The sequence below is a fragment of the Odontesthes bonariensis genome, chromosome 21 (genome assembly GCF_027942865.1).
Source record: "Odontesthes bonariensis isolate fOdoBon6 chromosome 21, fOdoBon6.hap1, whole genome shotgun sequence".
Classification (NCBI taxonomy): domain Eukaryota; kingdom Metazoa; phylum Chordata; class Actinopteri; order Atheriniformes; family Atherinopsidae; genus Odontesthes; species Odontesthes bonariensis.
The window spans coordinates 13997240-14014990 of record NC_134526.1 but is presented as its reverse complement, the minus strand read 5'-3'; the positions used below and the strand labels follow the sequence as shown (position 1 = coordinate 14014990).

At 39.7% G+C, this 17751-nt stretch overlaps 1 protein-coding gene across 5 annotated transcripts in view; it reads right to left on the bottom strand.

The window, feature by feature from the left end:
* The window catches only part of LOC142371375 (BAR/IMD domain-containing adapter protein 2-like), a 51081-nt gene that overhangs the window by 21061 nt on the left and 12269 nt on the right, over positions 1-17751 (bottom strand). For all 5 annotated transcript variants that reach the window (XM_075454024.1, XM_075454028.1, XM_075454026.1 and 2 more), the window contains exons 3-5: positions 15675-15761; positions 2734-2795; positions 2025-2096 (exon numbers count right to left, since the gene is read on the bottom strand). In XM_075454024.1, the coding sequence (XP_075310139.1) occupies positions 2025-2096; positions 2734-2795; positions 15675-15761 (221 nt within the window). The remainder of the gene's footprint in view (positions 1-2024; positions 2097-2733; positions 2796-15674; positions 15762-17751) is intronic.

The following is a 17751-nucleotide window of genomic DNA, read 5'->3' as shown; positions in this document are numbered from 1 at the left end:
TAAACGACCTGCGTAAATGATGAATGCCACCCGTGTGTATTTAAGTGCACAAGGATAGTAAATTTGCATACTCCACGCCCAAAATAATACCATATAAGGCTACGCTTCCCATTTCCTGAGCCAGGAAGTGTTGAGTTTTGAGTCATGAGAATGGCATTAAGGCGGAAAAAGAACAACTTTAAGGGCTCTGAGATTGAATGTCACCGAAATAAAGAAGAAATGGTTTGATATGAAAATGGCATAAATTTATTTTTTTTAAATGTCTCCCCATGGCCAGGCACTTGATGACTGCAACTAAACCCATGCAATCAGTTGTTGCCTCATGATGGCACTTTGATGGGGTGATCCATGAGGGGGGTCTTTTGTCTACCTGGGCTGATTCAGGTAGTGGGAGACCCTCGTTCATGGCAATATTGTGCACATGTGGCATGCCTTCTCTTGGCTATAGAGCAGTTTGCCCCCCCGCTGTATCGAGACACACCCACCTGGCCTTCAGCTCAGTGCGCTCCACAACGACACGGGTGCTTTGATGTGTATATGTGTGCAGTCTATTGCTCCGATTATGTTTGGCAGTCCAGTCATGGAATGAAAGTCCTTAATTTGTACTTGTTCGACAGCGGTGTATGGTAATTTCATGTACCATGGGTGATAAACTGGTGAGAGTTTTGATGACCAAGGGAAGCGCACGACTCACAGAGGTTTCCGTGACCAAAAATCCAAGGGTGGTGACGACCTGGACGTGTGGTGGAATTGGGTTTGATCCGCGTGTTTCCCTGGAGTTGTGGCTCTAGCAAGGTGCATATTTGCAGCAGCACAGTCCTTGGCAATCTAAATCGCAATGTCAGCCATTCGTCTGTCTCCGCAAGGATATCTACAAGGCCTCGGAACACACGCTCGCTTCCAAGAGCCTGACGTGCAAAGGTATCCAAAAGTAGCAAGTCAGCCGCTGGTTACACTTCCCATTGACCTTGTTATATCCAGAGTCAAATTAACCTTCAATTAGTGCATAACTTAAGTCAAACAGAATAATGCCAGCATAATTATGGGGTATAAATTCTGCTCGTACCCGAGAGAAAACTTAAAATAAGAAAAAAATTGGTGAATGTGCAAATTCTCTGAAATCGTACGCACGACGTAAGAACAAATCTGTTTGTACGAATGGTTGTTGCATGAGGCCCAATGTTCTTCCTCAAGTCTTTTTGAACAGAGTAAAACCTTTGATAACTTTAGATGACTAAATCTAATAGAAGTGTGACTGTCACTGTAGCAAATTTATAGAAAATTTGCAATAAGTACGAGATGTTAAAAGCTCAAGGATATACAAGCATACAAGTTCCTGAATGGAAACGTTTCTAAGGATTCTTTTTCCTTTTTTAAATTAATTTATTTAAATATCATGTCTCTCTCAATGCCCATTATAAAACACTAAACACAAGCTTGTCTGATGTGTCAGAGGTTACCTGGAGTTTATATTACGACATCGGCTTTCATCTGAACCCGATGTAACAACATCTTATTTTACTGATGGATTGCCTTGTTCATATCACAAAACACTTCTATCTAATCGCTAAAAACTATATTCTAATAAATGCGTGAGTGAGTGAGCAGCTGTGAACTGAAGCAGCACATAACATGGTCCTTTTAGCAATATAATAAAATAACGGTAAAGCTATCCCATCCCCCCCAAAAAAAACACAGCAGTACTGCTCTACACTCAGGCTGCAACCCACTCAGTCTAAAGATATCACATGTAGATCCACTCCGCAGTACTTGCACACTTGTACAAACACTCCACGAGGGGTATCTTATAATTAGTCAAACACTGACCATACACTAGACATGAAATGTTGCAGATAAACACTTTCAATCAGATCTTAAAAGATTAAACTTACTCTCCATCTCTATTATCATTTCACTCAAATAAGGAATTGACAGATTAAAAGCAACATTATATACATTTCTAAGATGATAGAAAATGTGGAAGGCACTCATCAGGATTGTAAATGTCAGACTTAGATACTCACAGTCAAATATCGAGAATCCAGGTCCACCTTCTTCTCTAGCTCAGAGAGCAGCTCATTGTGGTAGGATTTCAACTGGGGAAAAAAAAAAACAAAGCACAGAAACACTAGTTCACTCAACATGAGAAAATGTTTTAACCATTAAATAATGAATTACACAGTTTCCTCTTTTGCACAGTTACTCAGTAACTAAAAGGACCCAACACTGGTCCAAAACCTAGTAACACTCTCAGCTGGCTTTTGAGCACAATGTGAAATGAATGTCAAACTGAATTAAATTGCAGTCAAGTTATTCTGATACGACAGCATCAAGAGAGCAAAGTATAAATCAGTTCTATGTTTAAGTTACTGAATTATTAATGTTGCCATAAGACAGCAATGTATATTGAATATATTGACCTGACGGACTCAGTTTGATAAGTCAATTCCCTTGCTCTCCGTGTCAATGTGTCAACCCGTCTTAAATCCCAAAAAGTTAGATTAACTTTACTTCCACATATACCTAAAAAATAAATGAATAAATAAATAAATAATAGGCTGCTGGAAAAATGTGTGTTGCTGTTGAGCATTTTTTTCCAGGAATACAACGGGGCACACAAATTAAAACAAAAATAGATTATTGTTGTAATATATTTTGTCTTTCAATGTATTTCTTATATACATTAGTCCTGAAAAACTCAGCTGAAAACCCTTTTGAGCTTAGAATACCAACCATCTCCTCGAGCTGCACTTGGATCTGTCTGTGAACCTCAGCCATCTGGAACAGCACATCCCCTGCACACAGAGAAACAGAGACACGGAGAAAGCACATGAATACTCCATAACAGAAGCAGAGGACTGACAGGAGAGGACTTGGAAACTTGAGGGGAGAAAAAAAAAAGAAGAAACAAGAGAAGAAAGAGAAAAACAGAGACCCCAGCATGCAAAGCCCATGCAGTAAAACAAGACACAAACATATAGGACAAGTGACTTGTAGCTGGGACAATGATAAACATGATGAAGGTTTGTTACAAGATGACAGACACTAAAACAACATAACATACAAGAATTGAAAAATTAAAGAAAAACAGAACAATCTTGATCTTGGAGTCCTGGCGTCTTATGGAGATCAAACAAAATGTTTTCTAGATTGACAACTTAACATCTTAAAGAAAGGTTGAAGTCTCCATAAAAAAAGAAATAAGAAAAAAAAATAATAATCAAAAACAAAACAATAAGGAGGGGGCATGCAGCTTTGAGCATTTCACTTTCAAATACCTACAGGCTGCCTCTTCTGAATATGCAGTGCATTGGCAGGAAAAGGAAAACAAAGAGCCACATTGAGCGAAGGACACATACAAATAAAAGACTTGGTGGAAAGACAGTGAGATACCTACATGTACAGAAAAATGAGACATACACATTTCCCCGATCAGAAGGTGCAAAGCCCCTTCAGCTGTGTCAAAGATATTACATTCTGCCCAAGCAGACTTTAGGGAGTCGATACAAGTTCAGAGAGCGGCCATTAATGTGAATAAAAGGTGTAACTTTAGCTTCAATTTATGGAGCAGCATCATTTATACTAAAAATAATCCTAATTACAAGCATGGCTAAAAAAGCCAAAGACAAAATATTATCTATCACTATATTTCTGCAACCATTTTTGCAAAAGAAACATTAAAGAACTGAGTGAGAACAGCATGCCGACGTCTAATGTCAGATTTTTTTCTAGCTCATTTCACACTCCCCTGCTGAGTCCTCCTTTGAACGCTGACCTATTAAGAGCACATCTCAGCCCATCTTAAAAAGGTTGGTATCAGTACAGACTTTAATTCAGTTCTAAAGGGCTTTGGAGTGTTGTCTATCTCAGCAGAAAGCAAGCCAAGTGCTAACTGACGAAGTGGTCATGACCGAATTGACTTCATCTGCATGGGGTATAATAAAAAATGTTTTTTTTAAAGAAATTTGTGGAGAGAGAAGTTGGTACTTTAGACCAGATACGAAGGGGAAAATGCAATTAATTAATATGCAACTAACATCCTTTTCTAATCAAGAAAATGTAAGGGATAAAGGGCTTTGACATTTTTGCAGTTAAATGGCTAAAACTACTTTACCGGTACCCCCTTTATCACTTAGAGTTTGTTTTCAGTCATTAAATTCTTTATACGTTAGACAACACTGCAAAGGGGTTGTACATTGGTGTGGTGGTTAGCAGTTTCACCTCATGGCAAGAAGGTTCCTCGTTCAACATGTGATTTTTCTCAGGGTATTTAGGCTTCCTTCAACTTTCCAAAAACATGCAATTTAAAGCAATACAATGTAACTTCTCGAAAAGCCCATTATGGAGCTCCCCCTACAGGTTTGGAGGTAATGTACGGTTACACTGTCGTAAATACAACACCCTTTCGCTTTCACGTTTCACATTTGTTGACGAACCGGCGAGGAGTCAGAAGGTGCAAGCTATGTCGACCGAGAAGGTAAGAGTAATCAAATGTACCTGGGAGCGTGAGAGGGGTCTATTTGTTTTTGCGGTAGGTGTGCCAGAAAGCAAGTCGAAGTACTTCCGCTCAGCTCCCGGGCCGCTACCGGGCCGGTCCTGCAAAGTTACGTAGCGCAGTTTTTCCAACTCAGACCCCCGAAGGGCATAGGAGACAGGCCAATCGTAATATTAAAACTCATTCTAGCCGCACAATTTTTTTCAAGCTGTCATTTTAAAGCTATGGTAGGTAATCCTAGAGAGCTAGCAAGAGAGCTAGCAAGATTCGAAAGTGGCCCCTCCTCTAAGCTCCACCCCCCCCCTCCCCATTCCGTCAGTGCTTCATCCAAAGCCGGTAGAACCGCGTGCGCACACGGAGCAGGGAGCCGACAGAGGGGGGCGTAGGCAGAAAGCAGAGGCATCTGATTGGTCCCGCTGATCTCGGATTGGTCAGCTTTTTCTCAGTCCTGCAGCTGCCACAGAGGTCTGATTATTTTCGTCCCTTTTTCTAAATACATCTTGTATAGATTTCTCTCAGGATAGACGGACCATTTCACCCAGTATTACAAAATGTGTTTCTGAACAGGATTACCAACCATGTCTTTAAGGTAGAAATGTTACATAGTATCGCTTTAAGTTACTTGGTGATTCTAAATTTAATATATATATATATATATATATATATATCTCCATCATTTTTAATGAACAGCAGTAGGATACAATGTGTGACAAAGCTATATATATATATATAGCAGAAAACTAGTTTACTCTTGTGACAGAAATTATAAGACATAGTTATAGGATGCAACAAAACAATAGTTAGAAGATGCAGCTTTGTCACACATTGTATCCTACTGCTGTTCATTAAAAATGATGGCTCTGAAGCAAGGGCATCTGAATATGATATATGGCTGTAACCTTAAATGGACTAAAATGTAACGAGAGGAGTAGACGGAGGAGTTGGATGCACAAATTGAGAAATTTCTTGAGCCATGCCATCTAGCCACAATGCAGGTGTCATGCATATGCGTTACATGATGAAGTCAACAGAGGAAGAAAGTTTTGTAGACAAAGGAGGCTTCTAAAGCTCAAAAGCAGAGTTTTCTGTGGGAGTGCAATTGGTTTGGTCACTGTATATTGCAAACAAGGCATCCATACCATTTACATTCACAAAAATAAATAAATAAATAAATAACATATGACATGACTTCAACCATCTTGGTAAACTTTTAGATATGTCCAGCCAAATCATTCTTGGAAAAATATTTTGTCATTACCATCTAAATTAAGTAGAATCATTGTCCCTGATGAGGTTCGCTGATCTTATGCCTAACAAGAGCAGAGAAGCAGGTCAAAGTATCCTCTCAGTTCCCAGCAGGGCTGCTAAGCAGCTTACACATCCCTGATCACAGCCCTAAGAGCTTAGAGACCCTGCTGGCTGCTTCAACTAGCTGGATCAATTAACTAATGAGTATCCATCACTGTGCTGCACACAAAAGCACACACTGGCAGGAGAACAGGTGTTTGCAAGAGCCCAGGAAGTTGAAGAATTACTTGAGTCTGCAAGAGATCTTCTTCTGGCATCTGCAGTTAATTACTGCATAATGTACAATGCAAAAGCATGCAGAAAAAAACAAACAAACAAAAAAACAAACCACATTGTGGGGATGCAAATGGTTACCATGGTAATTTCAATATCACAGCACACATCAACAGTAACAGAAAATTGGGCTGCAATCTTCAAGTGTGTTGAGGCATCACATAATTCAATCAACGATTACTTGAGAGGCATAATGAAGAAAATTCAAATGCGTTTCGCAACGCTATGGTTTCATCCAGAAAATATTTGGCAGGCATGACACAACCTGTGTAAGGGCTGTCAGGCTGATATCCGCATACCAGATAAGAGTGACATGACAGGTTTACTGCAGTGAGAAAAAGCACTACACAGAAATAAGCAAAATCTTACACACAAACACCTGTAAAAAAAAAAAAAAAAAAAAAAAAAACCTGCACCATTAATGTTTCAATACTTCCTAGCTCACTTGAACCTCGCCTCTTTCCACGTCTGAGAGAAAACAATAGTTCCTTTGTTGGTAAGGGAGCTTAGGCTGATCTGCACCTGCAGTTCTGCAACAAGCAGCCACATGCCTGGTAGCTAAAAGCACTAAGTCAGGGTGGGAACCATGGTTTGCTTGATTTGTGTGCACATGAACAGACTGTCCCCTGAAGTATGACATCAGCTTGTATAGATGCATTGAATGCTTGTGTAACAGTAGCCATGCAACGCCCACGCGGGTGGAAACAAAAAATTAAATAACAGAATGCAGGCTACAGAGCAGGAAAAAAAGTGGAAGTTTGCATTACCGAGTAGAGAATGAGAGATGAAGCTGCAGAGAAAGAATGGAGGTGGATGGAGAGACACTGAATCACTGGTGAAGGTCAAACCAGATTCACTAAGGGTTGTCATGGAAGCAGGATAATACCAGGGTCGTTGCCATGGGAGAAGCTGTAAGATGAGGAGCAGTGCTTGCAAAATGTTGTGCTACAAAATATCGTTCAAATATCTCCACCTTTACTATCAGCTATCATTACGTCAGCATACACACTGGCCTGTCGAGACGAGTGCTGTGCATTCCACATGGGGAGTCTGTGTTAGGTGCTGTGCATGTGTGCATGCACACACATGCGCATGGCTTAAAAGTGATGTTAATACCTGCCTACCTCGCATGCCAAGTCACAAGGGAAACAAACAAGTGGGCAAGTATAATGGAGCAGCTGGATAATGTGCGAGACACGGGTAATAGCTGAGACTTTGGGTGGCCATGTGAATGTGTATGCTGGGTATAGAAGTGTGAGTATACTTACTGCAAAATTACATAATCTTAATGTGCTTCATCTTGCAGTAAGGGAAGGTTATATTTGCAGACTATCCATTTACTGCTCTCATACACACATCTATTTACTGAATTTGTAAACTGGATGATAAATTCTCTTTCAACTCTTTCCCCCTTTTTCACATTCATGTAGCCTCTCTCAGGAAAAACTAGTGATGCATATATGACATGTTTCTAAAATTGGAAGCTCAGCCATCACAGCTGTTCATATACATTTTTACCAGCAATGGTGTCACAAATTTAGGCCAAAAATGAAGGCTTAACAGGAGAATTGTACAGTTGCCAAGAAGAAGTGGGCCAGAGAAGTGCAATTACAAGTAAAATGAACATTAATTCTATGGTAGACTATGAAAATATGCATCATATCCAAACCATCAGGCATCAGCAAACCAAGATGCTTGCCTCGTATCTAAACCTCAGAACAGCTGCTTTTGATGTTAAACTTAGTGGTTCACCTGTCAAGAACTACCCCTGACTGCACAATGGTTCAGAGTACTACAAAAGATTAATAACATAACAGAAACCAGCACAAGCTAAAAATGCCATTGTTGAAGACTTCAGCTCTAAAAATCAGTAAACTCGAATCCTAAAGTGAAACACAACTTAAATGATTCGTACCTGAAACAGTGACATAGCCATGTTCATATAATATTATGTCAACTGATGCCTTTGTGGGTGGACAGGTGTGGGGTCATTTTAAGAGATATGGAGCATTTGTGTCTCTCCTTTACTCATATGTGTGAAATGCAAAGAAGAAAACTCAACATTAAAGGGAAAACAATTTTTGAGAAAACAGAGTGCAACAGGCAGGGAGGCAAAAAGAGTAGTGAACAGAAATGTCCACAGAGAACATAGTAACAAGTGACATGTCAGTGTCAAATCAAAGATGCGGTCGCGCAGCTCTACTACATTGTAAGCCTGTATATAGTACAGTTTAATCCAAAACCATTGAGTAAAGTACTTTGCACTAGACTGAAGGTAATAAATAAAACAGCACAGTCATGTGAATATCTAGCAATTCAAGGGGGGACCAAGCGAAAAATCAAACTGGGCCCTTTGACTAAATGTGTGTGCTGTGTGACCAAGCAAGTTAGCAAAAAGTAAGTTCTAAGTTCACCTCTAAACACGGGGTGCACCGATGTCTGAATTTGCAAAATGGAGAGGAAACAGACCAGCTACAGCTTCAAGTGCGCATTTTATTTTTTTTTAAGTCGCATGAATGCATCACACAGACCTTCATGCAGTTTCAAAACTTCATCATTTTCACTCTAAGTCTGCACAATTGTGGCATGTAATTCTAATCTTAAATTTTGCAGAATGCTTACTAATGCAGTTTTTAGAAACATTACTAACGATCGCATTTTATTTCAGGTTGAGTTGCAGTCAATACCAGACTGCAACTCAAATTCCCATCAATGCAGACAAACATACTTGTTTAATTACACTTGTACATTAGCACGACTTTGAGATGTGTGTTTATTGTTGTGTGCATGTCTAACCAGGCTCAGTCTGTGCGATAATATTTCTATAATGTATGCAACACAAATTTTCATCACCACGTGTCAGGGGCATGGAATCTATAAAAGAAGCAGATGATGAACATACTGACAGGAAAGAATGAATCTTGCCAATACAACAATGAGAACTTGTTTTATGAAACAAAAAGGTTTGTCTTTTTTGGGTGGGATTCTTTTGGCAGATTTGTTTTGAAACCAGCACATTGTCGTCATCAGTGGTGTTGAACAAAGTTCGTTCTTGGTTTCAGTTCTGACATCGCATTACTCTGCCCATCTTTTATATAAACTCTATGGTCATGGAGAATAACTCAGCAACGGCATTGCATGACTAGCAGATGCTTGCTTGCTTGCTTGCTAGCAGGTCTGTCTCAATGATGTTTAAAAAAATAAAATAAAATAGTAAAACTCCTTGGGTGGATCTTCTGGTTGTTCCTTTTTGTAACTTCTACCTTCAATGGAGGTGTTAACTCTGTTTCAGCTGTTTTAGACAAACACTGTGCAGTGACAGGGAGGTTAAATGGCATGTTAATATTTTGTCAAATAAATGAACATACGAACTGAATCGAAAGCCCTCAGTGCACTTTACAGAGAGCTATTGTTTATTCAACAAACTATCAAGAGAGACTGAGATAAAACGCATCACTTTTGGTAGAGAAACTGTAGTCTAAATTGTTAAAACATATCAGCATTCTCTAGTTTACAAATCCCCCATCACAAATTAAAAAGAAGAGACATGTTTTCTATTGTGTGAAGCTAACTCCCCTCCCCTCAAACAAAATTTCAACTTTACTTGAGTGAACTTCTTTTTTTTGTTCCCCAGTAAAAGTATGTTTATATTATTTATATTTCCATTTCTTTTTTCTTTAGCATGGAAAAAAAAAGAAAGAAGAGCAATGTGAATATATTAATATAGAGAATGCAGGGGCCACTGGCTTCCCGTCATGCAATGCGTATATCAGAAATAGAGCAGGAGAAAGCAGAGACCCCTGGGATGGTGGCAGAGAGCTAAGAAAAGAGCTCCTCTGCTCTCATTTAAACAGGGACAGGTGCTGGAGGAGGAGAGAGGTAGGCCACAGTGAAGACAGAGTGACAGACAGAAGGGATGGAGAGACTGTGGTGAGTGGCTCCGGTTGCTAGTTTAAATACAACATGCTAGAGTTAACACCTAATCTGCATAATGCCTTGCTTCAAACAGACATGTAATTTACCCTTTTATAGAGCATCCATTTATTAGCAGAAATTGCTCATGTCCCAGGACCATTAACCTAAAAAAGACATTACGCTGCATCAGTTTGCAGCCTCATTTTCCCTGTGCGAACCTTTTTTCCTACTAAGATAATTACTGGTAGGAATATGAATTTCTTTGTGCGAGTGTGTTGTGTGGGAAGGAAACTTAAGCAATCCATTGGCTCACTATAGTTTAATATAGCTCTTTTTTTTTTACCCCCCTTATACATGTTATTTCCCTAAAGACATGCTTTTTTATGCTGAATCACACATGTGTGTTATTAAAATGTGGTGATTAGCGAGAGCGAGAGAGAGCGAGAGAGAGAGAGAGAGATTTGAAGAGACTAAACTGTAAGCACTTTGCATTCTTGTTCAAGTTGCTGAGAACAGACTAATTAGTCAAATGGTCCAGTGGGAGTTTATGTTACTGTTAACTAGAAAATTGGTAGAAAGAAAGACAAAAACAATTTAAAGTAAAAAACAAAAACAAATTGGCTCTATATGAGTGCTACTATTTGTCTAGAACTAAGTTTGTAGTTTGACTTTGACCCTGGGGCTTATGACCGTTGACAAATGAAATACTGGCTATGTAGGGCAGCATGGGAAAACATATCCAGTCAAGCACAGAACAGCTCCTAACTCTACACCTTGCCAGAATGGTCAGCTTGCTGTGTCCTCAGGTGAAGTAAACACTCCTTGAACTCGAAACCCATTGTACAGCATGTGGCTAATGTGACCTCTTTACTATTACGTAATGCAGATGAGTCTTACAAGCTAATTTCCAGTTAGTTTTTCTTGTATTTATGCTGATTATATTGTACCTTCTTCGAAGGTCTGACACTGTAAAATTTGCTGCACATCTGGCCCACTACATGCTGCCCTTTTAGCTAACTGGCCGCCTGCTGTAGTCATTGATAATGTGGACTTAAGCAAATTACCAAGTCATGCTCAGCGGAAAATCAGCTAACTATTGACAGCTAACAATTTGAGAAGTAATGTGAGAGAGCCTTTCAGATTCCAAAACACCTCTGGGCAAGGTTGTCAGCTAGTGTTTCATTTAGTGTTCAGGTGAGTATTTAGGCAGGTCAATTAGTCCTTCAACCTTGCAGTCTGCCCTGGTAGTACAGTATCTTAAACACTGAACGCTGGTTTAAGAGTGTGTGGCGCGACTAAAGTGAAAAATATCAGCAGTTCTAATCAGAACTACAGTGCACAGTGAAAATGAGTACACCCCTGTTGAAAAGTAACATTTTGAACAATATTTTAATACACACACAAGTTATTCCCAAAACGTGCATAGAGTAAGTTTAATACAACATCTGTTCAGCTTAAAACAGAAAAGAAAGGTCAATAATATAACTTAAATGACATATTTGTCCATTTTTGTGAAATTATGCTGGTGCAAAAGTGAGTACACCCCTATGTTAAACTCCCTGAGAATGGGCCGTGTTGGCCCGAAATGTCATGAAATGAAAAGGCATTAAAAGGGAGGTCATCGTTGTGCGTTTCATCCTTGCCTTACATTGAAATTTTACATTTTGAGTCTGCACCAGGCTAAAAGAGACGTGTGTGAGATTTGACTGAAATCCTATGGAGAGTATCATGATCTGCTTCAGTAGTCACAGTACATGTTGACAAGCATGTTTCTTTTGGTGAAATTCAGCTTCCTACTGTTGATGGCATCCATACAGCCCCAAACCATGTCACTCCCACTACTATGCTTGACTTTAAGCATGGGGCACTTTTCTTTGTACAAATCACTTTTTACCACCACACATGCTTGACACCATCGAAAGCAAATTTGTTCATCTTGGTGTCATCAGATCACAGGACATGGTTCCAGCAATCCATATCCTTAGTTTGTTTGTCTCTGATGAGACAATGATAAACAAATTTGCTTTCGATGGTGTCAAGCATTTTTACAATACATCAGTTTTGCATCTAACAGTTATATGTACTGGGTGTGCATACAATGAATACAATGAACAGTGTTGCAACACTGTAGTTAAGAAAATGTAGTCAAAGTAAATCACAGTCTAACTTGATGCTAAGTGATGGTGTAAAAATACACAACTGGCTTGTTTAAATCACTTGTGGACTTTTCCCCAAACCACTATGAGATTTGAGGTGTGAATCGTCTTAGATGGCAACAAAATTGCTCCTCTCATGTCCCTATTCTGTTCAGCTGTTAGCTTGGCTCTCCTCATAAGATGCCTCCCATTCTGTAGACTGAGAGCACACAGACTGCTATCTACTGCAGTTAAGACACCAACTACTCAATAGTACTTCACACAACCACAGACACAAGAAAACCCAGAATATCCGAATCCCAAAAAATACAAGTGAGGTATATTTGTCAATTTGTGCATGTACAAATACACATATATACATCAAATATGAAAGGCATAGCTAAGGACTTGGACCCCAAGACCAGACCAAAGTATAAAACCTAAGTAAATGCACTAAGTTACTGTCCACAAATAAATGCACATTCAAGGGACGCTGCACAAACTATAACTTCCAGTGTCTGCTTATGTTTTTTTGTTTTTTTTAAACCTCCTTTTATAGCTCCAGTGAAAGCTAGACACTTCTTCAACATGTTGGACATATATTTTAATAATTGCTAAAGAGTTCTTACTATAATGGCTTAACAAATAACTGGGAGCTTTAGGAGGAGTTTCTACCTTTAAATTAGCTCGGCAATGGCTCTCGTTGTAAACAAGCCTCTCTCTTCAAAGGAACATAAACACTGGCTGGTTAGGTTTGTATAAATATCTCCACCCTGCCAAACATTGTATTTCCTAAGAAGGCTTGGTAGCCACAAACTGTCACTAAGGGAGTAAGTGCTAACTCCTTCCACGTGAAGAGGGATAAAAGAGGAGGATGGCAGAAACAGTGGAAGAGAAAGGAAAGAGTGGGAAATGATCGAGGGAGAGCAGGTGTGTGTGTGTGTGTGCGCGCATGTGTGTGTTAGCATGTATGTGAATGCATGTGTGTGTGGGTGGCAAAATGACAGGCGATGATTAGCCCAACCAGAGGAGGATATGTGGGAGGGAGTGTGTGGGAGTAGTGGGGCTGGCTGGAGAAGAAGGAGAGACTCCGTCTCTTTAGGCAGAGATATTCACAAGTGGATTAAAAGAGCACTCAAACACAGAGATGACACAAGCTTTATGCATAAAATGCACACGGCCAATAAGTATGAAAGGCACTGGATACATGCTTGTATACACAGTGTAGTAAGGGTGGATTCCTGTGGGAACATATTGTGCCGTAAAGGAATGAATTAAGATACAAGCTCGACTGTGGTGCTTGTTGATGTGTTGCGTGAAAACAGCAACAGAGGCAATTATTTCACAAGGTAATTCCAGTCCCTGTTTTAAACATAATGTGTATATGTATGTCATAAAACTAGTTTAAAAAAAAAAAAAAAAAAAAAAAGGAGATCCAGAGCAGCTGGTGACTGAGGTGTGTAGGTGGAACCATTTGCAGCCCGTTGCTTAGTGAGCCTCTGTGAAATTAACAGGCTTTAAAGAGGTGCATCAAGAGCTCAAACTCATACATGCACCTTTATGAGTGAGCATACACAAGTATTGAGGATACATAGAAAAGACAGCTTCACGCATGTAGTTTCTTTTAGGTCACTTGTATATGTCTCAGTACATTGGAGCTTGAATTGATACAGATGTACACGCTCATTATTCACTGAGAAAAGAAATTTATCTGAGATCCAAAATACATTTCTCTTCAAGCCTTAAGAGCCCCTTTGGTGGCATGTTCTCTTTTTAACTCACCATCTAATCAAAGTGCATATTATGATAAAATTAGGATTAGTGTTTTCTCACTGAGCTTGAGGAAGTGTTTTCCTTCAATCGGTGGATATATCTGCGCTCTGCTGCCAGTCAAACAGGAAACTCTGAACTTTTGGTCTTAACCCAGCACATATTTTGACTGGAGGTCAGGATAATGCAACTGACCTCAGGGTGGGGACGCAAAAAAGTCATAAGCAGGTGGCTGGAAAGTAAAACACAAACTTTTCCCATGGGGACCACATGGGAATGCAGGGGAGTGTTGGGTGTATCTGGTATATTGTACAACAACAGAAGCAAATATTACACATTACAGGCTTTCTTTTACAGCTTTGAGAGATTTGGTCTTTGATGCCTCTTATAGAAAGTAAAGTTGACCAACTGCCTCTCCTCTTTGTGGTCAAGAATGTTCTTTCACTTGTCGACATTACCATCCAACACATTTACATAATAAAACCTGCAAAATACCTGCTTAGTGGCTAGTTGAGCATGTCTTAAAATCTGACCAATCTGAGAGGGCCTTAAAGAGACAGGAGCTAATGGTGAGCATGAAAGTCTGAACTGAAATGAGTTACAGCAATGTCCATGATAAGAGAAAAAAAAAAAGCTTATGAATACCAAGGCATGTAAACCTATTCCAATGGACACCCAAAATAAAATCGTGAATTTCTAAAGACGGCCAATATACACTCTTTAAGGTAGACAAGATTAGTAATTTGAAAAGCAGAATGATTAATTTCAAGAAATTCAGTCTCTTTGCTGATCTTCCTTTGGTAGACAACAATATATGCTCAACTTAATGCAATATTTTTACTTCTCTCAAGAATATAAGTTAAATACAATGAGTACAAACACAAAATTAGAAGCCCATTCCTTATCATCCGACTAAGAGGTTAAACTCTGAAGTACTGTTATAAACCTCTGAATCAACTGAAAACCAGCTGCAGGATAGAAAGATGGGGTTGCATGCTGAATAAGAAAATCCTGCAAGTACTTTCATGTCAGTCCCTGATGAGTGGACTGGAGGAAACCCAAAGTGCATCTTAGCTCCACAGAAACAAAGGCCCTGTCAAATCAACAGCATATTCTACGTAGATCAAGCAGTTAAAGGAACAATCAGTGCAAAGAAAATCTCTTCAAACGGGAGCAGATTTCCCATGGACTGGGAACAACAAGTGCAGACACACAAAGACACGGATCACCTAGGAAACCACTCACTGTGAGACGATAAAGTTTTACTTCTCCAACTGACCTGGAAATTTGTAACTGGAACACATACACACACCGATTCACTTAACTGACATAACATACTCAAGCCTCATAGGGTGGGGAAAAAAAATTGAAAATACTACATTTGTTTTTCCAATATCTAATCTTCAGCTTGGATGAAAACATGATAACACCATGTGCACTGCCATAAGTAAATCATGTTCAGCCCACACCTCACTCACTCATCGTTACCCGTGGATTTTTCTGATTACTTCTCTCCATTCGCAGGAGGTTCATAAACTGAAAGTTATTTCCTCTGATACACATTCTCAACTCAAGCTACTTAAAAACTGAAATAATTCTGTTAAAAATTCTAAAATAAATAAACAGCCCTTGGAACAGCTAGTTTTCATTTCCCCCGTCACATTTTAACAAGGGAAGCTAATGTTGGCTGAGGTGTTTATTTATGTTTTCATAGACATGATGTTGCGATCGGGAAAAGAAAAATGTGGAGGTTACCAAAACGTGCATCAGTCACTTACCCAAATCTTTGGATCCTTGACTTTCACTGGCAAGTTCACCCATTCTGACAAGGGCATCAAAGTAGCCTTTTGCAGCAAATGTCACATCTGAAAGTAAAAGAGAACAGCGTGGCTATTAACTTAAACATTTTGAAATGGTAGATTTTTTTAATTTTTCATTTTAAAAGCCATATAGAAAGATTTATGTAAACAATTCACTGCTTTTTTCAGAAGCGCTGCACACATCTTCTTGCCATTAGAAAACAAGGCAACACTAATGCTGCCACTGCAATTATCTTGATAGCAACCTGGATGTTTGATTGCAGAAAATTATTTCCTGTCAGAGGATCTGCACATGCTAGAAAAGTCACTCACTCATCAACGACATTTTATGTTTTGTTCAAAGATTAGAGTTGGAATTAGAAGCAAGGCTGCTTTATTATAACCTCAAGGTGTGTGGGGTTAAAAAACAAACAAAACTTTTCTCAGTTTCACTTGTGAAAGGCATACAGTGAACCTCAAACTGCCCTTAAAGCAGAGAGTCATGGGTCAGATGTGGTGTATACCAATGCATGTGTGGGTTTGCAGACATACACTGCTGTGTGTAGCTTGACATGTTCTCTAAATCTTAAGTATACACAAAACAATCACTGAGGTTAATTAGCACTATCTACAAAGACCTTGTTATAAATATCAATATCCAGCTCAACATCTATTACTCAAACTGCTGCTATGCTGCCATCAAAGGTCACACAGGGCAGATGAGAGCTTCCACTGATTTCTGCCCGATAGTCAAACAGTCCTCCACCAATCAGCCCATCTCAAGTGAATAATGGCTGCTGCTTTTGGAGGCGAATTCAACAGCAGTCCAGGTGACAGATGGGATCTGTGCCTGCAGACAGCTGCCAGGTGTGAGACACATTTACAACAATAGCCTGGCAGGGATAGGTGAATTCAAACAGACAGATGCAGCCATTTTTCAACACAGGAAGTCTCCCAAACTCAGGGACATATGCTAGTTATATGTTAGTCCCAATTACAGCTGAATCAACTGCAGAGGACGGCATACGTTTGCTTCTTCTTCTCTTGCTGAGAGAATGCCTGAGGATTAAGAGTGGAGACTTCAGAGCACCATGGCTAAGCTCTCTTCATTATGCCAAACAGACCTTATGACTGCCTTGATATACAGAGCGTGTATGAATTCATGTTAGTCCATGCGAGTTGGCACATGCGTGGCAGAGAGCTGTGCGAAATTGATGGCAGGAGCTAAAGCGGCTCTCCAAGTAGCAGACACTTTCTACTTGCTGATGCAGCTGCTGTAGCATGTGAGACCATAAATGTATGGTTGAAGAATGGCTGAGTAGATAAGCTGGATCTATAAAGATCCTTCTGTCTAATAAAATGTGTGGTGAGGGGTTCATATAGACAGACGGAGGGAGGGGATTACCAGATCTCTAATTGCAAGGCAGAAAACTAGTTGGGGAGGGGCTTATTTCAAAGCTACTGATCCATCACATTTATTTCACACTAGAAATGAGGAAGAAACACACCTCTTTATTAGGACAAAGTTATCATATTGCTGGAGGACTTGAATAAAAAGTGGATGGCTAAATCTGGTATTGTACACAGTTGGACTCCCTCATATTTTGGTTTTACACAGACCTAGCACTCTGTAATTCAGTGATTGACTGCTGTGTTTGAAAATCCAGAATGCATCCATATCCAGATTTTAGCAGGCCCACAAATGAAGCCCTTTTGGCAATGCTGGTGTTAGATAATTTCAGTGATTGCACCATATGGGTGGAAGTGTGTCCTCCCATCCCCTGCCACGACAAATCAGAGCTGCTTAGTCTCTTGGGTTGAGCCAATCCTGCAAAGTGAGTATTTAATGGTTCAGTGAACCCCTACCAGTCTGTTACCTACCAACACCAGGGCTAGGATTTGTTATTCTGCATGTCAGGGAAAATAAGCATTTGCTTGAGGATGAAGAAATCTCCTGACTAATAGTTTGGCTATTTGGACTTAGGGGGGTTGGGTTTGTGTTGAGGTTGAAGGATGTTATGAGGAAACGTCTTTGAAGCATTATTATCTAGCCAAA